Here is a 26,603-nt window from a genome sequence, read left to right on the forward strand (position 1 = left end):
AAGCTGAGGTTGACAGTTTTTGTTTCTAAGGCTTGATGGCAAGTTACTGAAAAGTACAACCCAGTTGGGTAATGTATTTCTTGCTAAGTTAGGAAAAATGCTGCAGCAGCCGTTCCTGGTTATCGGTATTTACTTTCCTCCTCATATGGGGTGCTTCGGTTAAATGCATTCGAGTTAGTCCCTTTGTTATTTGACTGAGAGCAAAACAATTTTAAGCTTTCCGCTTGTTCTTTTGGTTGCTTCGTTTTAACAATGACTTGGAAGATCTGCTGTATTGCCCCCTGTAGAATTGATTGCAAATTTTACAAATGATTATGTTTTGAGCGGTTATAACTTGCTCCGGTTTCCTCCCACAGTCCAAAGACATGTAGGTCAGGTGAATCAGCCGTACTAAATTGTCCCTAGGTGTGAATGTGTGTGTGTGTGTGTGTGGGCCCTGTGATGGCCTGGCGGCCTGTCCAGGGTGTCTCCCTGCCTGCCGCCCAATGACTGCTGGGATAGGCTCCAGCATCCCTGCGACCCTGAGCAGGATAAGCGGTTTGGATAATGGATGGATGGTTATAACTTGTCCTAAAGAATGGAGGTTGGACCATATAAGCCTGACTCCATCCTGCTTGTATGATACAGTGTGGTGGAGTGTGTGCAGTGCAGCCGTCCTGACTTGGGTTAAACTGCACCCACACTCACACGACACAACGATAAAGCAGGTCATCCGTGTCTCTGTGCTAGAGAACCCTGATAGAGCTCCGTCGAGGACTCAGTTGTGATGAGGTTTGCAAAAAACACATGTACTCTTTGTGTTACCTTATTGTTCTTGTTGTTTGACCAAAGTGAATATTGATATGTCTGTGAAAACCACTTAAACTATATTTTATTCAATGTGTCATTCCCCTGTGAGACTGGGAGTCTTAAAAACTTTTTTAGTTAACCTATATCTGTCCCTACAGTTGCAGACCTACTTACTTCTTAGATATGGTAATAAGAACTGAGCTTCTGAGGAAAAAAGCCCAAAAGCCCATAAAAAGATCTACATTTAATTTATTTGAAAATTTGCTAGTATATCAACTTGTGTTCATGTTTAGTCCATCATTCCTAACGACTGTATAAACTTTGCCAAATGACGTGCATAGTGTGGAGTTGAATATTATGAGATACATTTGGATTTTGTCAGTTAACATGTATTGGTTTCCTGTGTGTCACTTCTTGACCAGAGCACTGATTAAAAACATGGATAATTTGGTTTTTCCTTCAAACAGATAAATGGCAATGCTCAGGTCGGCATTACAAAAACTAATAGCTGTTCTGGTCTTATTATTACACTCTAAAGATCAAAGATTCTGATTAAAACCGGATCCTTAGAAACACTGGTGTGTTTGAGAATATGACACTACTGGGACAGTTCTACTTTTATTTGAACTTGTGTCTTGGCAGGGGCCGTTAAACCTTACTTGCTCTTTGAGATTGTGTGTCTCAGCAGTGGCTGCCCTGAGTCTGGAGGCATCCCTGTCCAGCAGCTCCTGGTTCTCTGCATACCACTGGAGCTTCTTCCTCAAGGTTCCCACCTCCTCTCTGTGCCTGTCCTCCTGAAGACGCATCTCCAGGCTCCGATCACCTTGCAGAATCAGAGGTAATGATAAACAAACAGTCAGTCGTGGCACACTTTTTTTTAATTCCCCCCCAAGATTAGACATGAAGTCCCTCCAGTGAGTTCTGGGTCTACCCCAGGGTCTCCTCCCAGTTGGACGTGCCCGGAAAACCTCCAAAGGAAGGCACCCAGGAGGCATCCTGATCAGATGCCCTAACCACCTCAACTGGCTCCTTTCGATGCAAAGGAGCAGCGGCTCTACTCCGAGCTCCATCTGGATGTCCGAGCTCCTCACCCTATCTCTAAAAGCTGAGCCTAGACACCCTACGGAGGAAACTCATTTCAGCCACTTGTATCTGCGATCTCACCCTTTCGGTCACTACCCAAAGCTCATGACCATAGGTGAGGGTTGGAACGAAGACTGACTAGTAAATTGAGAGCTTGTCCTTCCGGCTCAGCTCCCTCTTCACCACAACGGTCCGGTACAACTTCCACATTACTGCTGATGCTGCACCAATCTGCCTGTCACTCTCCCGGGCCATCCTACCCTCACTTGTGAACAAGACCCTGATATACTTGAACTCCTTCACTTGAGGCAACAACTTATCCCCAGCCCGGAGGGAGCATGCCACCATTTTCCGGTAGAGAACCATGGCCTCAGACTTGGTGGTGCTGACTCTCATCCCAGCCATTTCACACTCAGCTGCAAACTGCCCCAGTGCGCGCTGGAGGTCGCGTTCTGAGGAAGCCAACAAAACCACATCATCTGTGAAGAGCAGAGATGCAATTCTGAGGTTCTCAAAACGGACACACTCCTCACCTTGGCTGCACCTTGAGAGCCTGTCCATGAATATCACAAACAGAATCAGAGACAAAGGGCAACCTTGGCGGAGTCTGACACCCACCGAAAACATGTTTGACTTTGTGCCGAGAACGCGGACACAGCTCTCACTTTGGTTATACAAGGACTGGCTAATCAAAGTGAGAGCTGTGCCCGCATTCTCGGCATAAATGACCCTAAGTCACTAAGACCAAATTGTAAAGGAATCACTGCTGCCATTAACAGCTGATGCTGTTAAACTGGAAGCTGATCATTGGTCCAAATTTAACTATATCTTTGCTTTCATGGACAAGTTGTGAAAGAAGGAAAAGCTGGTCTTGCTTCCAATTTGGTTTCTGTTTATGTTTGTGCTGTGACATATCCAGCTTGTTCCCTTCAGCCAAGGTCGTTCTACATTATTAGACTAATGTATTTAGTCTAAACTGGATTTAAAAACCTATACAGCCTATCCTATGGTCATTTAAGGAGGCGCTATACGTGTAAGAGGCTTTATTAATTGCTTGATAATAAAGCCTACTTGATCAAGTCAGTATTCTGTTTTTGATTTAATGTATGTTATGTATTTAATTTATGTAATCAGCAGCACGTTTTCTTTACAAATTAATTATTTAATTACCCTGTGATGGCCTGGCGGCCTGTCCAGGGTGTCTCCCTGCCTGCCGCCCAATGACTGCTGGAATAGGCTCCAGCATTCCCGTGACCCTGAGAGCAGGATAAGCGGTTCAGTTAATGGATGGATGGATTATTTAATTAATTTGACTATGGCGACGTGATTTGTGCCTCCCTATGTTGTATTGTTAATCTACTGTACAGTCTGCTGTATGTCATTCACATCTTGACAAAGACCATTTGTGGTGGACGTGTCAACAGAATAAATTAGGTGCACTTAAGCAAGTGTGTAAACTCAATTTGTCCTGTTTTCGTTGTCCTTTTTCTTTTTGGCAACTCACTAGAGAATTTGTGTGGCTGTCGTCAATTATTAGTAGTCTACTGTATGGAAGTATTTGAGCAACCCATCCTAAGCTTCTGAGTTTTGTTTTTTTTTTCCCCCTGAAGAATCCACCAACAGACTCATCCTGTCAGCCAATCACTGAGGGCATAGTAAGCGAGTGCATTCAAGAAACACAACATCATCCATGGCAACAGGCTCAGAGCCGCCCTCTCCTTTTAGCTTAAGACCTCACCCTATACTTGAGTGAAAGCTGGTCTCAGCAGCTTCTTTAATCGGTTTCAAAAAGAAACTTTTAGCTCGGAACACTTTGTGCCATTTAGGAGTGCCAAGGTAAAATGCTTCATGAATAGGGCCTCAGGACAATACTATTCCTGTTATTATTTACCCTTGTTTGACTATCTGAAAGATAATTGCTTTTTACAAAATAACTTGTTGATTAACTGTGTGGGTCACAAGTCATCCATTTTACCCTATTGTTAATGTCTAGGTCGTCATGTTCATACACTTTTCCCTGAGGGGCAAAAGATGACTTAACATTAAATAGACCAGAGCAACTTCAAAAGTACAACACAAAAGAACATGACTGAACTCAAAAGAACATGACTGAATTCACACCGCTGTATATACACGTCTATACATCCGGTTCTACTGTACCTGAAGTGGAGGCAACCTGCGCTTTAGCAAAGTCTCTCTCTTTCTTCATCAGCTGGAGGTCTACCTCAATGACCCGCTTCTCTTGCCTCAGCCTGTCAGTCTCCTCCAACAGCATGGCCTCATTCTTCTGCACACATAAACAACTGGGATCAATGGCATAGCTAAAGAGAGATGCGCTGTGAATGGAATGGAGGTTGTGCTGCTTGCCTTTATGGTGTGCATCTGATCCAACAACTCTGTGATGTGCTTTGTGTGATCCATAGGGCAAGCATTTCCCACCTTTCTCCAGGTCTTGTTCAAATTTCCCCTGGTCAAAGGTGATAGAAATCTTATTGGCGGAAAAAAAATTTTTTTTGCAATAATTTTTCAATAGTTTCGAATAATCTGAAACATTTTTGTCCTAAGGTGTGTGATTTTACAAAAAAAGTATACTAAACAGTATTTCACTAGTTTCCCCCCCCCCCCCCCCGAAAAGACACCAATAGTTAAACAATGGGCCTAATGCAACAACATTTGCTCTCTGCAATTTATCTAGAACACCGCTGCTAGACTCTTGTCCAGAACTAGGAAGCTTAATCACATCATCCAAGTCTTATGGTCCTGCCATTGGTTACCCGTTTCACAACACTCTGATTACAAAGTATTGCGCTTCACTCACCTATCACTTCATACCGCGTTATGAGGCTATGAGGCTTCCGGTGTGGGAAGATGGCAGCGCGGACTTGTGTTTGCAGCAGCCTCAGCCAGTACCATTTATGCAGTGTCTTTGTCCACGTCTATGTCTAAGTTTGTGTCATCATGTTAAGTTTTCATTTTGATTGTCGATTTCACTTGACTGGGAGAGCCGGCGCTGAATCGGCTGAGAGAGCTTGGTCTGCTGTGTCCTGTGGGCCTGAAGAGGAAACACTTGAGGGCGGTCTGACCGGACGCGAAGCGTGACAGGCTAAGCTAACTGCTAGCCCACAGCCCTGCCCGAGAGGAAACGCTGAGGCAGCGGCCTCACCTAGTGTCGACTGTGCAGTGTTTTTCTCTGCATCTGCGTTTGTGTCGTCGTGTGGAGGGCGGGGAGGTTTGTCGAAGGTGTCTGGCTGGACAGCTGGCATTGGATCTGCTGCATCCGATGGGCCCAAGGACCACGGTCCTTCCTGGAGCTGCGCCTGAAGGCGATACACTGAGGGCGGTCTGACAGGGCATGGAAGTGGGGCATGCTAAGCTAACTGCTAGCCCATGCAGACCGGCAGTTCCGACAGCCATCTTGGCTGATGTTCGTTCTCTGGACGGTGGAGTTTTTGGACAGTGTTGCATTGGGTGGACTGTGTTGTTGGCTGTTTTTTTGTGTGTGTGTTTTTTTTTTTGCTTTGTTCTCTCTGTTTTTGTATGTCTTTGGTGGTGTTGTTTTTGGAGGTTTTTCGATATGTGTTTTTATCTTTTGTGTTGTGCTGCTGTGGGCTGGGGGAAACTGAATTTCGTTTATTTTGTTTACATAGTACATAAGGTGAAATGACAAATAAACTGCTCCTGATTCTTGACTGTTAGGAGCACACAACTCAGAGGTCTGAAATACCACATCTAATGCCCATCTCTCTAGAATGTTCCTTCGGCTAAAAATGCAATTGTAAAGAGTACAAGGTGATGTGTGTGTGGATGTATATGGATTTTGTGTGAGTGGGGGATCCACAGTATTGCGGAGATCCAAAAGTTTCTAAAATGACTCACTAGACACTCATCAGTCTCTTGAAACAAATCTTCATGGTCTCTACAATCACATTCTCTTCCCGTGGTCAAGTTTGCCAAAGCAGCCAGTAGCAGCAATTCAGAAGGCCAAGGTTGTACATACCTTAAAAAGTCAGTGTTTTATTGGTTTTAATTCTGCCAATGTTTTTTTTGCATTAGTTAAGGGAATTATATTGTTATTTTCAAATGCATCCTAAAATAATCTGAATGACTGTGCAGTGTTATTCACCCTTTGCAGACACGTCACAATTATCACGTGACGAGGGAGACTGCGCCATGACAGACGGCAGGAAGTGATAGACCGGGAAATTCAAAAGCGAACAACAAAAACAAACAAAATATTGCAACGGATGAGTAGCTATTATAGTTTAGATTTAAGTGATGGCTACCAATAGTCAGAGTAATGTTGTGGAGTTGTCCTGTGAAGTGAGTCACCTTGTAGGACGGCACAAAGAGCGATATGTGGAGAAACTAGCGATAGCAGGGTTAGCTACCGACCCGTACCTTCTTCCTACCGATGTGTTCACGGATCTAGGAAAATCGTCCAGTCTGCCCGAGTTCAATCCACACTATCTGTACCACTATGTTACCAACGGAGTGTCCCCATACACAGGTGCTGACCTAAAAGCATACAAAAGTCTGGATGCTTACCAGTTCTTTGTAGCTGGTTGGGTTATAGAATCGCAGCGCTACACTCACAGCAGGGGGGATGTACCTCATAATGGCAAAGGTAAAACATAGCTAGCCAGCTGTGTATGTTTTTAACCTGTTTCCCCTAGGATGCCATCAAAACTCAAATCGACTGTAACCAAAAGCAGCTCATACTTTCCTTGCCATTTCATAGTAGGTTACACAGTCTTGCCATCTAGCTAGCATTTGGGTCATTCCATAGAAAGTGTTAAGTTTGAGTCCACAACATTCAAAGGGGGCAAGGAGGCATAATAAAACTGTCAGTAATGTTTTCAGTGTCTGAAGCCACTGATTCAAGTGTACTGGTTAGCATGAAGCAAAATACAATTAAATAATAAATATACAATTTGTATATTTCTAGCTGTTTTTGTTAAATTACAATAATTTTCTCATGTCCACTCTGACCATTTCTCACATTCATGTAAGGTAACACTTAAAAAATATCACATAAATCTCAAAAATACCTCCCTCTTCATATGAAATGTGTTAATTAAATCAAAAATGCATAATTTTTGGTTATATATATATATATATATATATATATATATATATATATATATAAAATTATATATATATAATTATATATATAGTGGTACAGATCGTGTGAATTGAACTCGGGCAGACTGGACGATTTTGCTGGATCCGTGAACACATCGGTAGGAAGAAGGTACGGGTCGGTAGCTAACCCTGCTATCGCTAGCTTCTCCATATATCGCTCTTTGTGCCGTCCTACAAGGTGACTCACTTCACAGGACAACTCCACAACATTACTCTGACTATTGGTAGCCATCACTTAAATTTAAACTATAATAGCTACTCATCCGTCGTAATATTTTGTTTTTTTTGTTGTTCGCTTTTGAATTTCCCGGTCTATCACTTCCTGCCGTCCTTCATGGCATTCATATTCCCCGCGAGTGGGACGTGACGTCACGTGCAAAGGGTCAATATTTATTTAGGCATAAATGTCTCATGCTCACAGATACCAAAAGTAGTGTTTCCGTGCATCAGGCAAATTATTTATGAACTTTTTACACTTCGACAAAAGGTGTGGCTGAACAATAAGGATGTTGTGCGCATTTTATTTCATCGCTCTTTAATTTCAAACTTGCTAACAAATAAATCCAAAATAAGAGAAAATTGCTTAATGCCACACCCTTTGTTAAATAGTTCTTATGCACTCTTTCAGAACAGATCTGTGAATATTAACAAATGTTGATTGAAGCCCATTGTTTATTTCAAGGTTTTGAGAATGCAACAGCAGAACTTCACTGAACTTACTGTGCCAAGGCCAGCTCGTTTAATAGCCTCTGGTTTTCAGTAAACAGGATTTCTTCATTTCCTTTACTCTTTGCCTCCTGAGCCTTCATCTGTTGGTACAGCTTCTCGTTCTCCTGTCACACATCTTAGTTTTAGTTCATCTTATTTTGTACCAAAATTAAAAAAAAATGTTGAAAAGAAATACAGAAAACAAAATGTCACAACTACTTTCAGTGAGTACGACATGGGAAGCAAAAAAAACATGGCTGAAGCTAAAAGCTCATCTGTTCAACATTTGATGGTTCATCAGGGAACATTGCCCATTTGTTAACGCTGACACTGATGTACGGAAACAGGGCTGGATTAAAAACCTTTTGAGCCACTACTGGAAAAAAGCAAAGCAAAATACAAAAAAAAAAACCAATAATAAACAATCTAACTAAAATAACTAAAGTACAGAGACAGCCAGTACTCAAAATGAATGCTTGGTGATAAATACTGTAAAAGATGCTAATTTGTGGCAAAACTGAACTGACATATAGTATTAAACTTAAGGAAATGGACCTGATGGTAGCCCTGGATGAGGGTCTCTTGCTCCTGCATTTCTTTCTCAATGAGTTTGAGTCTTTCCTCGGTCACAGGGTCTGTGGCATCTCCCCATCTCCTCTTCTGGCTGGTATATTCTGCATTCCGTAGCTAAGGAATAAAGAATGGTTCATTATTCTCACACTGACATAGAGCGGAAGGTGGAATAATATGCATTCTAGATTTTAAAAGCGCAGCTTTCAGCAAAAATTGGGTGCATAAAGAATCTGTTTTTCAGTGGAGTTTGCTTAAGGCTTAAGGCATACACAATGCCCTCAACATGCCTAAATGTTCATTCTACCCTTGTGCGAGGCAGGTCTTTCATAAAACACATCAGGGCCCTCATTGAAAGAAAGGCCCCTGATCCTCTCCTTTGTATATACTACCTGCAGCATCAAGACAAGACAAGCACTACTTACATACCGAATTGACACTGAACTATGAGGGGCCATGAGGGACATTATTCAGAATTAATTTGTTTACATACTATACTGAAAACCACACACACACACACACACACACACACACACACACACACACACACACACACACACACGTGAAATGCTTTTACATACACAACTGAAACACTCTCATATTAAACAGTGTATGCAACTCCAAGTTGGAGTTGCAATGATCAGTTGGTGCCCTATTGTTGTCGTGTTTGACAGGACTCTGATGGTCTCTGGTGAGGCCAATATACTGTTAAGTAAAGCTGCTGCTTCGTAAGATTGCTTTCAGGCTGTTGAGCAGACATCAGCGTAGGGAACGAACCAACACCACTCAATAGCCCATATTATGATTTGCGCTCTTTTCTCAAGCACCTTCCGGTTCAACTAAAATGCCTTCTGGTACACCTGAAGCAGCTTCCGGTTTAACTGAAATCCTCTCATACACTGTTTATGTGAGAGTGTTTCAGTTGTGTATGTGAGAGCATTTCACTTGTGTGTGTGTGTGTGTGTGTGTGTGTGTGTGTGTGTGTGTGTGTGTGTGTGTGTGTGTGTGTGTGTGTGTGTGTGTGTGTGTGTGGGTGCGTGCGTGCGTGCGTATGTGTGTGGTTTTCAGTATAGTATATGAATGAGTTAATTCTGAATTAATTCTAATAGTTAATTCTGGCCCCTCATACTGAACAACTAAATAATACTCTGTAAACATAAGTCCTCAATCCTGTCAAGATTCTCTGCTCTGGCAACAAGACATTAAATTAATAATGGTTTTGGATTTGTTTTATTGAAATGGGCTTGCACTGTGTGAACTCTCATGCCTACAAGTACCTTGCTCTGTAGTATGTAGTTCTGTTGTCGAAGTGAGCTGAGCTCCTCCTTGTGTTGCTGCAGTAACTGCTCCATGCTGAAGTGTAGCTCTTTGTCATCCTGGGCAAGCTGGACTTTTAGTTTATCACCTACAGAACTTTCATCCTCCACCTGTCTCTTCCCCCATGGCTCCCTCTATCAGTCAGGAATAGACAAGTTGGCATCGATAATTATATGATCTAACACAGAGTATTGAACTTGAAAGGAAATCAGATATTTCCATGCTCTATTTTTTCTCGATAATATGAAAGTTAAGCCTAGAAAATAGCAGAGCTGTTGGTGCAGTAGCTCAGAACTTGGTAGAATTTAAAAACCGTAGTCCACAGCATTTGTGTAAGCAAACTGTCTCAGCCAATAAACTTCAGGTTAATGGATTTTCTTACACCGTCTTCTACAAGATGTTGTTTCTCTGTTTCTTGGAGATATTTCCCTTCCTGTGTAACTGGGGTATGGGAGAGACCGCTGGAGTCAATCTGATGTTGGAGTCCAGCAGCAGAGGACTGGACTGATGCAATCAGCTCGAGGCTAACCTTTACGCCTGGGCCTACAAATAAAACATGACCACTGATGTGAACAACTGAGCTTGCTGTTTTAGATTAGATAACACTTTAGTATCTCCCCCTGGAAATTGAACTGCTGCAGCAGGTATGTAGACAGGAGGTATATATAAAAATAACAATAAAAATAGGCCTTAAAAAACGGACATTAAAAGGTAAAGAGAATATGAAATAGCAGGATAAATGAATATGCTCCTTTTGGTAAAGACAGCATAAAATGTAAAAATGAAGTAGAAAACCAAGCAGCAACACCATACTAGAACATGAATTAAGAACATAAATTAAGTATCATTTACATTATAGGCCTGGTTGTTGTATCAATACATCCGATAATATGCACAGCATTATTCTAATATTTAAAGAAGAATCGCTGGCTTCTGACAGCCTCATATCAAACAAACTACAGCACATAAACTATCTGGAAAACATCAACGATTTAAACTACATAGTGTGTGAGTAGCAATAAAACCTGTATGTGTGCAGTCATCATTTTCTTCACATTCCTCTGTGGGTTTGAGACTAGGTTGGAGGGCATGCCTAGGTGGCTTCTTCTGAGTAAGTGGATATGATTTGGCTTTAACAGTAGATCTGTAGGATCCAGAAAGCTGTGAAGCCACTGTCAATCTGCGGGCCCCTTTTTTACCCAAAGTTACAACTGGATTCCTCACCAAAGATGTAGAGGGGCCACTGATAGAGTCATGGAGAGCCTGTGGCAAAATGTACATAATAAAACATAATGCTTTAAAAGTACAACAAACATTTACGAGCCAGACACTTGACAAAAATCTGCTGAGATATCTGTTCCTCTACCAGTATTTTAGCTTCGCTGTCTTGGGTGAAAGCACCAGGCAAACAGCTGTCCTGATCCTGCATAAGTCTCTCCACTTGATCTCTGATGCTCAATGACAGTTCCTGAAGAGGAAGGTCTGGTGAGGGAGGAGTAGTTGATCCCTTATACTCTCTCGTCCCCACTGCAGGGTTTGGCTTTGCTAGCTGCTTTGGGCTTGACTCAGGGGATGTCCGTTCAAAGGACCTGTATGTCAAAAGGCAAAACCATGCTAAAACACGTCCAATCTTCCATATTAAATACTAGGAGGTAGACCCAAAGAATTATATCAAAATAAATAAATAAATAAAAACCACTGAAAGTTTAACAAAATCATAAGTAAGCTTTTGCATCCTACCTTACAGACTGGTAGGTAGAGCCTCTGATTTGATCCCTCTCTGGCCTGATGGGCCTCATCAGCTCTTCTGCAGTGGGCAGCTCTGCAAACCCATGCGAATTAATTATATTGTGCCATGTCCCCCCCCATCACAGAAAACCCAAGGTCTTGTCCCGATGTTGGTGTGGGCAAAATACATCTGTTTCATTTGATTTTTTCAATGATCAACTTCTTAGTCCTTTCAAGGACTTAAGACAAAGTGGTGGCAGAGTTGAAGATGCTAAGATTTTCATTGGGAGTGACAGAGAAGGACAGTATTAGGAACGAGTATATTAGAGGGACAGCTCAGGTTGGACAGTTTAGAGACAAAGCAAGAGAGGCAAGATTGAGATGGTTTGGACATGTGTGGAGGAGAGATGCTGGGTATATTGGGGGAAGGATGCTGAATATGGAGCTGCCAGGGAAGAGGAAGGCCAAAGAGGAGGTTTATGGATGTGATGAGGGAGGACATGCAGGTGGCTGGTGTGACAGAGGAAGATGCAGAGGACAGGAAGAGATGGAAACAGATGATCTGCTATGGTGACCCCTAACGGGAGCAACTGATAGTAGTAGTCCTTTCGAAAGAAAGACTACTGTGACTGAACACTAATTACTGTAAATAAATGCTGTATCAGTTATTAGATGTTACATGCCTCACATTGTTGTAACTAGGGTCCCCAAAAATATTTATTATTGATAAGTATTGATTCTGAAATTTTACAATACCCATCTTTAGTGTTGTCACACATTCAATACCAGCCTGGCTGAAGTCACACTGGAAGTGGTGAAGCCAATTTTCACTGCTGCTTCCATTCACTTTTAATTAGGGGTCACTGACCACCCGTGCAAGACAAGATGGGATATCTGAGGCAAGCTGGTGGCGCACTGACAAAAACTGAAATCAAACTCAAAAGTTTAAACTTTGATCCAGCCACACAACAAAGTTCATAGCAGCTATTAACCACTGGAATTCAGAGAAACTTTAGGTAACTTCTGTAACCTCGGTTCTCTGAGTAGCATGAATGAGATGCCCCACTCATGCTATGCGAGAGAACACCATTTGTCAAAATGCTTCCCTTTGAAAATATTAGTTTGCTTTTTCCAACAACATGGAGGAGAAGCTGATTTACCATGTTGAGTTTTCCTGAGCTGTGGGACTCAATTCTGCCGGTGTACCGAGACAGACAAAAGAAACGTTTGGTGAAAAATACCAGAAATTGTCGGCGTTTCTGGTGTGTAAAATAATGTGCAAAACGATCTTATTCACAGACCATGAAAATGTGTCTCATCTTGGTTAGTTGTTGATCTAATATAGGCTATTTTAATTTAAATTGACCAAGTCTTTATACTTGGTCAATTTACATCATTATCATACAAAAGATGTCTATCGGCAATTTTTAATTATAAGCAAGTTTTTTTCCAGTGTTTGGAGAAAAAAATTCAATAATTTTTTTTTCCTGTTCTTTGTTCTTTCTGTTCTGATCAAATAAATCCATCCATTTTCTGAACTGCTTATCCTGCTCTCAGGGTCGCAGGGATGCTGGAGCCTATCCCAGCAGTCACTGGGCGCAGGCAGGGAGACACCCTGGACAGGCCGCCAGACTATCACACAGGGCCAACATACACACACACACACCCACCCACATTCATACCTAGGGACAATTTAGTATGGCCGATACACTTGACTTATATGTCTTTGGACCGTGGGAGGAAACCGGAGTCCCCGGAGGAAACCCACGCAGACACGGGGAGAACATGCAAACTCCACACAGGACGACCCCCAAGGTTGGACTACCCCGGGGCTCGAACCCAGGACCTTCTTACTGTGAGGCGACCGCGCTAACCACTGCACCACCGTGCCACTGATCAAATAAAATTGTAATTTTTTTATCCATCCATCCATTATCCAAACCACTTATTTGATTCTATATTACTGTGGTATCAAAAATGGTATTGAATATCAACATTTTTACGAATACGAAATTCAACATTTTGGGACAGTGACAGCCCTAGTAGTTACAGATCCCATTTCATTCATACAGATTCATAAAGCCGCAAAACTGTTAAACAACTGACAAGTGAAAAAAAAAAAATTAAAGTAGGACTTAATAGGACAATGAAAAGTCTACGTTTCCAGGTCTTCCTTGTATTGGCTTACGATACAAACCTCAACAGATAGCACGTCTGGTAGCAAAGTAGGTTAAAACATATAGGACTAACACAACAAACTATTTGCCAAATGTCTGGCCCAAGTATGGAAGTAAGCCGCTGACCTGACTCAGTTGTAGAGGCTGGTTTAAGTGTTCCTCTGGAGGGTTCGGGAGGGGAAGAAGGGCTTATGAACCTGCTGCGTCTTTCTCTCTTCTCCATAGAGAACTGTTGGCTGTGGTTATCCTCTGAACCATCCAACCAACTGATCTGTCTGTAGGCCTCATGGAGGGCCTCCATGTCACTGCCTCCACTCTGTCCATAGGACTGAGCTGCAGATAAATGAGGTGTGAGAATCAACGGTTTAATACCACTATTTACACCACTCTGTGCACTGAACTGGCTCACCTTTATCCTTTGACCCTGTGACGTCCACCTTCTTGTTTTCTTCAGGAAAGGACACACCGCCAGTGGAGTCCAGCGAATCATAGAGAGAAACTGAGAAAGAACAAAACATTCTGATGTAGAAATGTCTTTATGCATGATCCAGGTAAGAAAATCACAGAAAGTTGAATCAGTTCATCTGGACACAACTTTTATTGGGAGAAACGTTTCATCAGTCTCAACTGACTGCAGGTATCCCCACCTTTATTATCAATACAGTGGCATAACGGACGAAAACGATTGGTTTCATACGCAAATTGCCGTGACCTTTAACTAGAGTTTCAATGGCCATGTGTACTATTCACAGAGGATCGTCACCACGATATCCATCGCCATTTTACAATGCTGCTATTGCAACCATTCCCCAATCCTCTCTGAATAGTACAACATGGCCACTGAAACTCTAGTTAATGGTCACAGTAATTTGCATATGAAACCGATAGGTTTCGGTCGTTATGCTACTGTATTGTTTATAAGGGTGGGTATACCTGCAGCCAGTTGAGACTGAAGAGGTCACTTAGGGCCCAGACCCACCGAACCGACTATCGGCAACGAAGACCGATTGTTGCGTTGCCTCACGTTGCGTTGCCTCAAGTTGCGTTGCCTCACGTTGCGTTGCCTCACGTTGCCTGCCATCTGGGCCAAAAAGTAGCACTTGAACACACCGCAGAGACTACAGCCGACGGCCAACTAGCATGTATGTTCTGCACCGATTTGCTAAACTGAACAGCCAATCAGAGTGGTCTCTCTCGCCGATGGGCTCCGCTGATTCAACATGCTGAATCGGCCGAAAAGCTGCCAACAGGGGTCTGATTAGTGCTGATGGTGCGGGACACACCGCAAAAACTAGGGTCACAAACACTCACAGACGGCCCGTCATTGGCCGACCGTTGGCCTGGTGTGTCAGGGCCCTTAGATGAGTGATGAAATGTTTCTCTCAATAAACATTGTGTCCTGATGAACTGATTCAACTTTCTCTGATTCTGATATATATACGTCACAACTTCAGCTACAAAACATTGTACGAATGGCAAAAATGGAACCAAAGAGACTTAGCTTCTTCACTAAGATAATCTCAAACATCTATTTAATAGATTTGTCTAGGAGCAGCATGGATAGATGAAAACATCAAAAGTTGACATAAATTATTATTAAGGTCTTATATGGACATTTAACCTTACTAATGTACATATGTAAGAGTAGGAAAAACAGTGTCAGCCAAAGTAAGCTTCCTTATCATTAAAACCTCTAACATTGTAATACTTAACTTAGCCAAGAAGACAGAACCCGTCATATCTAGCTAAACTAACAAGCTGTTGTTAATTTAATATTATTACTATCCAATTAAGTTAATCACTGGTTACTATCACTTATAGCCATGTGGTCCTGTCCCTCCTGTCTTAATAATAAGTTTACAGACCAGAGTCTGTAAACTTATCATCACTATAACTGCTCCCAAAGGCCTTTCTCCTGATTCAGAATAAACCACGCTCCAATACTGATGTCTGACAAGTCATTACTTTCTTCCTTTTTAACGCAGGCAAACACCGTGAAAAATGTGTGCACCTTCTGATCAGAGATTTAGAAGCTGTTACATTTATGTATTTCGGACTGAAACTCTTCATTTACGTTCAGAACCAGTGGGAGATTCATGGGGAAAGGAGCTCTTAACGTCAATGTTAATTAACTAAGATTAATTAACATTTATAATATATTAATTATATATATATGATTATAATATATTAATTATATATATTATTAAATATATATTATTAACTATGATTTGCATTTCTTTTTTTAAATTTATTTCCTTGGTTACCTTACACGAATTTCCATCAGAACATGGTGTATATGATACATATATATATATGATATGATATATATACACATATATGCACATACATACATACATACACATGCATACACACACACACATATACACACACACACACACACACACATATATACACACACACACATATACATACATATACATACACACAACACACATACACTACCGTTCAAAAGTTTGGGATCACCCAAACAATTTCGTGTTTTCCATGAAAAGTCACACTTATTCACCACCATATGTTGTGAAATGAATAGAAAATAGAGTCAAGACATTGACAAGGTTAGAAATAATGATTTGTATTTGAAATAAGATTTTTTTTACATCAAACTTTGCTTTCGTCAAAGAATCCTCCATTTGCAGCAATTACAGCATTGCAGACCTTTGGCATTCTAGCTGTTAATTTGTTGAGGTAATCTGGAGAAATTGCACCCCACACTTCCAGAAGCAGCTCCCACAAGTTGGATTGGTTGGATGGGCACTTCTTTGAGCAGATTGAGTTTCTGGAGCATCACATTTGTGGGGTCAATTAAACGCTCAAAATGGCCAGAAAAAGAGAACTTTCATCTGAAACTCGACAGTCTATTCTTGTTCTTAGAAATGAAGGCTATTCCATGCGAGAAATTGCTAAGAAATTGAAGATTTCCTACACCGGTGTGTACTACTCCCTTCAGAGGACAGCACAAACAGGCTCTAACAGGTACTATTTAATGAAGATGCCAGTTGGGGACCTGTGAGGCGTCTGTTTCTCAAACTAGAGACTCTAATGTACTTATCTTCTTGCTCAGTTGTGCAACGCGGCCTCCCACTTCTTTTTCTACTCTGGTTAGAGCCTGTTTGTGCTGTCCTCTGAAGGGAGTAGTACACACCGGTGTAGGAAATCTTCAATTTCTTAGCAATTTCTCGCATGGAATAGCCTTCATTTCTAAGAACAAGAATAGACTGTCGAGTTTCAGATGAAAGTTCTCTTTTTCTGGCCATTTTGAGCGTTTAATTGACCCCACAAATGTGATGCTCCAGAAACTCAATCTGCTCAAAGAAGTGCCCATCCAACCAATCCAACTTGTGGGAGCTGCTTCTGGAAGCGTGGGGTGCAATTTCTCCAGATTACCTCAACAAATTAACAGCTAGAATGCCAAAGGTCTGCAATGCTGTAATTGCTGCAAATGGAGGATTCTTTGACGAAAGCAAAGTTTGATGTAAAAAAAATCTTATTTCAAATACAAATCATTATTTCTAACCTTGTCAATGTCTTGACTCTATTTTCTATTCATTTCACAACATATGGTGGTGAATAAGTGTGACTTTTCATGGAAAACACAAAATTGTTTGGGTGATCCCAAACTTTTGAACGGTAGTGTATATACATACATACATACATACATACATACATACATACATACATACATACATACATACATACATACATACATACATACATACATACATACATACATACATACAGTGCGTCCGGAAAGTATTCACACCCCTTCACTTTCCCCACATTTTGTTATGTTTCAGCCTTATTCCAAAATGGATTAAATTCCTTTTTTTCTCATCAATCTACACACAATACCCCATAATGACAAAATGAAAAGGTTTTGTAGAAATTTTTGCAAAATGTATTAAAAATAAAAAACTGAAATATTGCATATACATATGTATTCACACCCTTTGCTATGACACTCAACATTGAGCTCAGGTTCATCCTGTTTCTACTGATCATCCTTGAGATGTTTCTACATCTTGATTGGAGTCCACCTGTAGTAAATTCAATTGACTGGACATGAGTTGGAAAGGCACACACCTATCTACGTATATAAGGTCCCACTGTTGACAGTGCATGTCAGAGCAGAAACCAAGCCATGAAGTCAAAGGAATTGTCTGTGGACCTCCGAGACAGGATTGTATCGAGGTACAGATCTAGGGAAGGGTACAAAAAAAATTCTACAGCTTTGAAGGTCCCGAAGAGCACAGTGGTCTCCATCATTCGTAAATCAGAGAAGTTTGGATCCACCAGGACTCTTCCTAGAGCTGGCCGCCCAGCCAAACTGAGCAATGGGGGGAGAAGGGCCTTGGTCAGGGAGGTGACCAAGAACCTGATGGTCACTCTGACAGAGCTCCAGCTTTCCTCTGTGGAGATGGGAGAACCTTCCAGAAGGACAACCATCTCTGCAGCACTCCACCAATCAGGCCTTTATGGTAGAGTGGCCAGACGGAAGCCTCTGCTCAGTAAAAGGCACATGACAGCCCGCTTGGAGTTTGCCAGAAAGCACCTAAAGGACTCTCAGACCACGAGAAACAAGATTCTCTGGTCTGATGAAACCAAGATTGAACTCTTTGGCCTGAATGCCAAACGTCACATCTGGAGGAAACCAGGCACCTCTCATCACCTTGCTAATACCATCCCTACAGTGAAGCATGGTGGTGGCAGCATCATGCTGTGGGGATGTTTTTCACCGGCAGGAACTGGGAGACTAGTCAGGATCGAGGGAAAGATGAATGGAGCAAAGTACAGAGCGATCCTTGATGAAAACCTGCTCCAGAGCGCTCAGGACCTCAGACTGGGGCGAAGGTTTACCTTTCAACACGACAACGACCCTAAGCACACAGCCAAGACAACGAAGGAGTGGCTTCGGGACAAGTCTGTGAATGTCCTTGAGTGGCCCAGACAGAGCCCAGACTTGAACCCCATTGAACATCTCTGGAAAGACCTGAAAATAGCTGTGCAGCGACGCTCCCCATCTAACCTTACAGAGTTCAAGAGGATCTGCAGAGAAGAATGGGAGAAATACCCAAAATATAGGTGTGCCAAGCTTGTAGCTTCATACCCAAGAAGACTTGAGGCTGTAATCACTGCCAAGGGTGCCTCAACCAAGTACTGAGTAAAGGGTGTGAATACTTATGTACAAGCAATATTTCAGTTTTTTATTTTTAATAAATTTGCAAAAATATCTACAAAACCTTTTTCGATTTGTCATTATGGGGTATTGTATGTAGATTGATGAGGAAAAAAAAAGAAGGAATTTAATCCATTTTGGAATAAGGCTGTAATATAACAAAATGTGGGGAAAGTGAAGGGATGTGAATACTTTCCGAATGCACTGTATATACATACATATACACACACACACACACACACACACACACACACACACATATATATACACAGTGCATCCGGAAAGTATTCACACCCCTTCACTTCCCCCACATTTTGTTATGTTACAGCCTTATTCCAAAATGGATTAAATTCTTTTTTTTTCTCATCAATCTACACACAATACCCCATAATGACAAAGTGAAAAAGTCTTTGTAGAAATTTTTGCAAATTTATTAAAAATAAAAAACTGAAATATTGCATATACATATGTATTCACACCCTTTGCTATGACACTCAACATTGAGCTCAGGTTCATCCTGTTTCCACTGATCATCCTTGAGATGTTTCTACATCTTGATTGGAGTCCACCTGTAGTAAATTCAATGGATTGGACATGATTTGGAAAGGCACACACCTGTCTATATAAGGTCCCACTGTTGACGTTGTATGTCAGAGCAGAAACCAAGCCATGAAGTCAAAGGAATTGTTTGTGGACCTCCGAGACAGGATTGTATCGAAGCACAGATCTGGGGAAGGGTACAAAAACATTTCTACAGCTCTGAAGGTCCCGAAGAGCACAGTGGTCTCCATCATTCGTAAATGGAAGAAGTTTGGATCCACCAGGACTCTTCCTAGAGCTGGCCGCCCAGCCAAACTGAGCAATCGGGGGAGAAGGGCCTTGGTCAGGAAGGTGACCAAGAACCCGATGGTCACTCTGACAGAGCTCCAGCATTCCTCTGTGGAGATGGGAGAACCTTCCAGAAGGACAACCATCTCTGCAGCACTCTACCAATCAGGCCTTTATGGTAGAGTGGCCAGATGGAAGCCTCTGCTCAGTAAAAGGCACATGACAGCTGCTTGGAGTTTGCCGGAAAGCACCTAAAGGACTCTCAGACCATGAGAAACAAGATTCTCTGGTCTGATGAAACCAAGATTGAACTCTTTGGCCTGAATGCCAAACTGGAGGAAACCAGGCACCTCTCATCACCTTGCTAATACCATCCCTACAGTGAAGCATGATGGTGGCAGCATCATGCTGTGGGGATGTTCTTCAGCGGCAGGAACTGGGAGACTAGTCAGGATCGAGAGAAAGATGAATGGAGCAAAGTGCAGAGAGATCCTTGATGAAAACCTGCTCCAGAGCGCTCAGGACCTCAGACTGGGGCGAAGGTTTACCTTTCAACACAACAATGACCCTAAGCACACAGCCAAGACAACGAAGGAGTGGCTTCAGGTCAAGTCTGTGAATGTCCTTGGGTGGCCCAGCCAGAGCCCAGACTTGAACCCAATTGAACATCTCTAGAAAGACCCGAAAATAGCTGTGCAGTGACGCTCCCCATCTAACCTTACAGAGCTCGAGAGGATCTGCAGAGAAGAATGGGAGAAATACCCCAAATATAGGTGTGCCAAGCTTGTAGCTTCATACCCAAGAAGACTTGAGGCTGTAATCGCTGCCAAGGGTGCTTCGACCAAGTACTGAGTAAAGGGTGTGAATACTTACGTACATGGAATATTTCAGTTTTTTATTTTTAATAAATTTCCAAAAATTTCTACAAAACCTTTTTTGCTTTGTCATTATGGGGTATTGTATGTAGATTGATGAGGAAAAAAAAAAGGAAATTTAATCCATTTTGGAATAAGGCTGTAACATATCAAAATGTGGGGAAAGTGAAGGGTTGTGAATACTTTCCGGATGCACTATATGATATATATATATATAGCATAGAATATATTATGACATAACTAACATTAATGGTGTGACAGCGGGAGATGCAGAGGAAATGGAAACGGATGATCCGCTGTGGCGCTCCCTAATGAGAGCAGCCGAAAGTAGTAGCAGTAGTAGTAGACTGGTCGGTAAACTAGCTTGCTAGTTTCACTAAATGTGAGCCCCCACATTTTTCTGAACTCGGCTAACAGGTAAAATTGGCAAACAGCTATTAATCTTTAAAGATGAATTTCAATTTTGTGCCTAACTGTGTCACTGCACTTGCTTTTGCCCTTTGGAGTTAGACAAAAAAGCAGAACACTACCGTGTTCTGATAGAAATTCATGTAAAGTCATCAAGGAAATAAATGTAAATAAAAGAAATACAAATCTGCCCATTAAAATGTACACATAATTTATTTTTCTTTTACCTTTGGCAAGCATGGGAGACCTTTCTGCATTCTGAAAGAGGGAAAATTATGAGCGGCAACATGAAATAAGGCATCAACATTTTTTAACAGTAAAATTCTTCTCAGTATACATGGAAATACCGCTCAGCGCTCAGTGCGTCAAGCATTCTGAAAAGCATTGTTTAGTTTGAAATGTTTCAAGGTATAAGCTATATTTTTCTTCTTCCAAAATTTAGCATCTAGTGGTTTGTACTCATTGGAAACTAACCGTCACCAGTGGCTCTTTACAACTTCCCTCATCTTCAAAATCTTCACTGTAGTGTGGGGAGTCTGCAGATGCAGAAAAAAAATGGTCTTATTGGCTATAATCAAGTTTAAAGAGGAAGGTAGGAACAGAGACTAGCAGACAGACAGAAAGGTAGACAGATAAAGAGATAGATTTACTATTACCTGGGGAGATTTTCTCAGTCTCCATGACTTCACCCTGTCTTTGCTCATCATCAGCCCACTCCACATCTTCCTCTAAATTCCTGCAGAGTACATGGTTTTTCAACATGTTACAGTAAGAATATTAATTTCCAAAAGCAAGCAAAAATATTTGAGCAGAGTGGAAATGAAGGCAAGCTTTACACTGTTGAAAAGGGTTATTCTCATACCTATGCATGGTGTCAATGGTAGAATTCGTGCAATCTAGCTCTCTGTTCAGTTTAGAGTAATCTATGGTGGAAGACGCTTCTGCCTCAAGCTTAGCAAAGAATCTAGCCTTTTCCTCCTCTTCCTGCAGAGAGTTCATGACCATACTCATTGTGTTCAGAGCAGATCCAGATGCCATCACTGAGACTTAAAAAAAAAAAAAAAAAAAAAACAACAAAATAAACCATATGCATAAGGAGAGCACATTCAAGACATAAGTGAATTGAATAGACTTGCAAGTGTATGCAGGTAGAGTCCAACTTTCTCAAAACAGTGTAAATATACATCAGGAAAAGTACATGGGGGGGACATTTAATACCGCCGCTCTAATCATCCTCACTCACCCTCTTGTTCTAGACTATCTTTGCTGAGGATAGCACTTTCTATCTTTTCTTCACTACTCAGGCCCTTATCTCCAGAATATTCTTCCTCCTCCTCCTGGATTGGCTGGGACTTCAAAGACTTCCGATATGTGTGTCTGGATTCCAGCAGCCCTGGACAAACATAGCAGTTTTATAGGGACAACATATCTGGATGCTTTGAGGCTAGACAGCAGACAGCTTAAAAAATAAAAATCTGTGATGAACACTTTTTGAACAAGCATTGATGCTTCCGTAACAAATGTGTTGAACTGAGTCCATACCACCCCCACATCCTCAGCCTAACTTTGGATGCAAAGGAAGATTTTTCAATGTGAGAAATGAATTGATTCTGATTATTTTACCTGATGTTACCCACATACCTTCATCATTATCTCCGCCAGGTGGTAGCCAGGAGGGGATTATGTGTTTGATCGCGCTTGATCGCGCGTGTGTCTGTCTGTGGCTAATTTTGCAACCTACTGGCCCTATCAGCCTAAATTTGACTGTATGATGAAGAGCCTCTCATCGTTGCAATGATTAAAAACCTTCAAAAGACGTTTGTTCTCACTATCACCACTACCTCTCTCCTTTCACTCTCCAGCTCGCTTGACCAACACTGCTTTCCGTCTCTGCCCACCCTAAGTCAACCATGTGCATGTGTGACTCATGTCTACGTTGGAGTCTAATTGGGCAGCGACAGTGTCAAAACCAAAACATTATATATTCGGGTATGAATCTTGAAAGTAAACGATTTTGCAAGTCAGAAAATCATTCACTACTGATCTCAGCACAGGAGAACAGGAAGAACACTGGATGAACCAAAGATAATTTGACTTATTCATTACGCCGCAGGGGGTGTCCGGGTGGCATGGCAGATGCCGCGCGGAAGTGCCATAGTCTCCAATCTTAAAACTCCACTATAAAAAATACAATTTCAAGAGTAGGATTAATCAGTCACAGCTGGAAATCATCTCAGTAGCTATAATTAAACATCCCCCGTGGCTAAGCTGGTTTTTTTTACCGTTTTATGAAAGAAACTCAATCAGCAGAGCAGCCATTGCCTTCATTTATTTTATATCATGAAAACTGTGACAGTTAAACACATTTGGCATATTCTAATAAGGGCTTTGAAATTAGGTAGCCTGATCTCTGTCATTTCATATTAGACTTGGTCACTTTTGTGCCAGGATGTGCCAAGGAGGCTGCACATCCACAGACCAACAGGCAAAACATTTTTATTAGGTGGATTTTTTTATTTTTATTTTAGCTTGAGCACTCCATATTGACTTTTTTTCCCCATATTACCCATTAAATTAATTTGGGCGCTACACAAAAGTCTTATAATAGCAGGAAAAACACTGCTTTTTCTGCCCGCGTGTGCTTGTATTTCCCTTTTCCAGGTAGGCAAAAAAGGTGTGGTTTGTTGGCAAGTCCCATCACCGGCAAGGGAAGGTATGTAGGCCTGGCGGAGAGCTGCACTTTACTGAGTGCACTCCTCTAGTAACACATGTAGGGGGTTCATTCCAGCTCTTCAGTTAACACTTTAGAAAAGTAGTAGAGCGAAAAGACTGATGGGAAAATAACCTCTCTCGCTCCCAAAATATAAATGTGTGCCACAGGTGTGCTGGTTCAAGTAATCTGGTATTATAGATGTCTTACACTCTTCAATAAAGACAAATAATTGATAAATAATTGAAGTGAAAAACAACCAGAAACAGTTTAGGGAGAAAAAAAAAGAAAACTACAAAAACTTACCTGGCTGCATAAGTGTGCACACTCTTTTACAGTTGGGGATTTGGCTGTGTTCAGAATTAACCAATCACATTCAAACTCATATAAAATAGTAGTTAGTATACACCTGCCATCAGAGTGGCTGTGATTAACCCCAGTTAAAGCTCAGCTGTTTCTGTAGGATTTTCCTGACATTTTCTTGGTTAGATCTAACTGCAAAAGCCATGGTTCAGGAAGAGCTTAAAAGGTCCATAAATGGAAGTGACAACTGGTAGCAACAAGTCCTGACTGAGACAGGTAGTGACAACTGAATATGACACCAGTTCCAATGTAAATGGACTTGCCTAGAGTAAACGAGTATGGACGGGGACAAGCTAATGCACAGTAATTAAATGTACAACACTCCCTGAACAATTCATTCCCCTTCAAAACAATGGTGGGATGGCAGATCATGGTTCAACTTGGATAGATGCTGAGACAAAATTCTTTTAAGTTTATGGGCATGCTGTATTTTTTGCTGTATTCACTGTTGGAGAGGAGACAAAAACACATCTTCTCTGGCTTCTCTCAGAGGAAATAAAGAAAAAGTAAAGGGCCACTTCTATATTTGTTAACACTGGAGATCCTGCTTGCACCCACAATGTTCTGAATGTCAAATTTACATTCAGAGCAAATAGTGAAATATTAGAAACTTACTGATAGTGCTATAATAGAGGAAGGAGTCCTGTTAGTCTTTCATACACATCTCTGTCGTAATACGCGTGTGTACGGACACAGAACATGAGTGAGTCCAGTTAATAACTACAGTTGTCGAGCTCAATGACACAAATTTGTGAACAGGTCCTGAGTGACTTATTTGCTTCCCAACTCTATGAGCTTTCCCTTGGCTGTAGAGAAACTCATTTTGGGTTAGTAAAAGTTTTGGGGAGATTTAAATTCTGGTCTAGAAAGACCAGTATTTTGCTTGAAAAAATAAGGATTTTTTGTTTGTTTCTTTACAGTATGGAAACTAAATCTGTGTCTCCAAAGGGTGGATCATCAATTATGGGCTGTTACTTAAAGCACAAAGTGGAAAAAAATGGCACAATACAGGGTATTGCCTTTTTAAAAGCTGTGTTAATAAGCAGGTTTCAACGTACCACTAGAGAATGCAACAATGACCAATGAACTTCAGTAATTCCACAATTTATTATGATCCCTCACACTTATATTCTTACACTGACTGTAACGCTTACTCTTTTTATTTGTTTTTAAATGCCTTTTTATTGGGGCGTCCGCTTAGCATAGCAGTCTGTTCTGTTGCGTACCAACACACAGATCGCCGGATCGAATCTCCGTGTTACCTCCGGCTTGGTCTTGCGTCCCTACAGACACAATTGGCCGTGTCTGTGGGTGGGAGGCCGCATGTGGGTATGCATCCTGATCGCTGCACGTGATCCTCCCACACACTATTCCCCCTGGTGAAACACCTCACTGTCAGGTGAAAAGAAGTGGCTGGCAACTCAACATGTATCGGAGGAGACATGTGGTAGTCTGCAGCCCTCCCTGGATCAGCAGAGGGGGTGGAGCAGCGACTGGGACTGTTTGGAAAAATGGGGTAATTGGCTGAATTCAATTGGGGGGGAAGGGGAAAAAAAAGACTTTTTATTGCCTTATGTTGCTTTTCTTAATTGCCTTTATGTAAAGCACTTTGAACTGACTTGATGCTGAAATGTGCTATACAAATAAATGTGTGCCATGAATATATGCCATGAAAATCTGTAGTCATTAGCACAACCATTAAATGAAAATTATATAAAAAAGTTTCAAAGAGACCAAGCTACAGGAGAACCAAGTAAGAGAGAACTAGTCATGTCTATCACTCTGAGTAACCAACACTAAACCATCAGGACATAAGGACATTTGAGTATCTCTCTAGCTAGGAAAAAGTTACCCTCTTGACTGCTGTCCCGGGAATCGCTGTCACTGCTGGCTGATGGTGTCTCAGAAGGGCATGACTCATCAAGACTCCTTATTCCTGGTGTACTGTGTGGACTTTCATGTGTGTGGCTTCTCTGACTATGTGCGTGGGAGTCATCTTCTGAACTTGTTTGCCTTGACAAAGGTTGAGAGGCTTCCAGATTGGTTTTGTGGGTGCTGTCCAATTCAACAAGCCTATCCAGAGCTTTGCTGCGAGGCTTGGGGACAGGTTTATAAGAGGGCTCCACACTGATGGCTGTTATTGAGCAAGGGAAAAAGAGCAGCATTTAGACACAAAGTAGAGAGAGAAAAAGTCACACTTATCTAGTAGGGAAAGTGAACATCACCATTTAAGAAAAAAATGGAAAACTGAGTTCAGCAGGAAAATTGAAGAAAAGCATGCTTGGGAGAAGGATGAAATGTAAAGGAAAACAAAAGGTTTTGCATGAACAACTCAACATCAATTATAGTCAAATAAAAAATGTGGCTTTCCTACGTTCAAGGTGTAGCACTGTACTACAGTCAAATACAGGAGTCTGGGACTAATAGGAAATCTAGCTCAAGCTAAATTATGAATTGAAGGCCTTGCCAATATTCTGGTGGGGTGGGCCATTTCTTGACTTGCTTTCATCCTCAGTGTTCTCAGATTTTGGCTTTTTGAGTTTGATAAATCTGCTTTTGGTAGCCTTCTCTGCTGGGGAAAGATGGAAAGACAAAGACAAATACAGCACATTTTGTCATATTAAATTTGGTCATATCTTTTCGTGTGTTATAGAACATCATGCAACTTGCTGCGGTGGCTCCTGAAAAATGGAAAAAAAACTGAAAGAATA

At 41.6% G+C, this 26,603-nt stretch overlaps 1 protein-coding gene and 1 long non-coding RNA gene across 2 annotated transcripts in view; both read right to left on the reverse strand.

Moving 5' to 3' along the window:
• Positions 1–26,603, reverse strand: part of cep162 (centrosomal protein 162) — a 56,049-nt gene that overhangs the window by 11,973 nt on the left and 17,473 nt on the right. Inside the window, exons 4-22 of the mRNA XM_056286985.1 lie at positions 26,396–26,464; positions 25,871–26,026; positions 22,063–22,212; positions 21,682–21,865; positions 21,476–21,555; positions 21,294–21,355; positions 21,047–21,077; positions 13,924–14,013; positions 13,641–13,847; positions 11,350–11,431; positions 10,976–11,198; positions 10,635–10,872; positions 9,992–10,152; positions 9,570–9,743; positions 8,278–8,409; positions 7,735–7,847; positions 4,240–4,339; positions 4,033–4,159; positions 1,449–1,612 (exon numbers count right to left, since the gene is read on the reverse strand). Of these exons, the coding sequence (XP_056142960.1) occupies positions 1,449–1,612; positions 4,033–4,159; positions 4,240–4,339; positions 7,735–7,847; positions 8,278–8,409; positions 9,570–9,743; positions 9,992–10,152; positions 10,635–10,872; positions 10,976–11,198; positions 11,350–11,431; positions 13,641–13,847; positions 13,924–14,013; positions 21,047–21,077; positions 21,294–21,355; positions 21,476–21,555; positions 21,682–21,865; positions 22,063–22,212; positions 25,871–26,026; positions 26,396–26,464 (2,543 nt within the window). The remainder of the gene's footprint in view (positions 1–1,448; positions 1,613–4,032; positions 4,160–4,239; positions 4,340–7,734; positions 7,848–8,277; positions 8,410–9,569; positions 9,744–9,991; positions 10,153–10,634; positions 10,873–10,975; positions 11,199–11,349; positions 11,432–13,640; positions 13,848–13,923; positions 14,014–21,046; positions 21,078–21,293; positions 21,356–21,475; positions 21,556–21,681; positions 21,866–22,062; positions 22,213–25,870; positions 26,027–26,395; positions 26,465–26,603) is intronic.
• Positions 13,955–21,353, reverse strand: LOC130118264 (uncharacterized). The gene is made up of 3 exons (XR_008810751.1): positions 21,294–21,353; positions 21,047–21,077; positions 13,955–14,013 (listed from the first exon to the last, which is right to left on the reverse strand). It is a non-coding gene; the product is annotated as an uncharacterized LOC130118264 (long non-coding RNA).

Source organism: Lampris incognitus, chromosome 9, assembly GCF_029633865.1.
Source record: "Lampris incognitus isolate fLamInc1 chromosome 9, fLamInc1.hap2, whole genome shotgun sequence".
In the NCBI taxonomy this organism is placed as follows: Eukaryota; Metazoa; Chordata; class Actinopteri; order Lampriformes; family Lampridae; genus Lampris; species Lampris incognitus.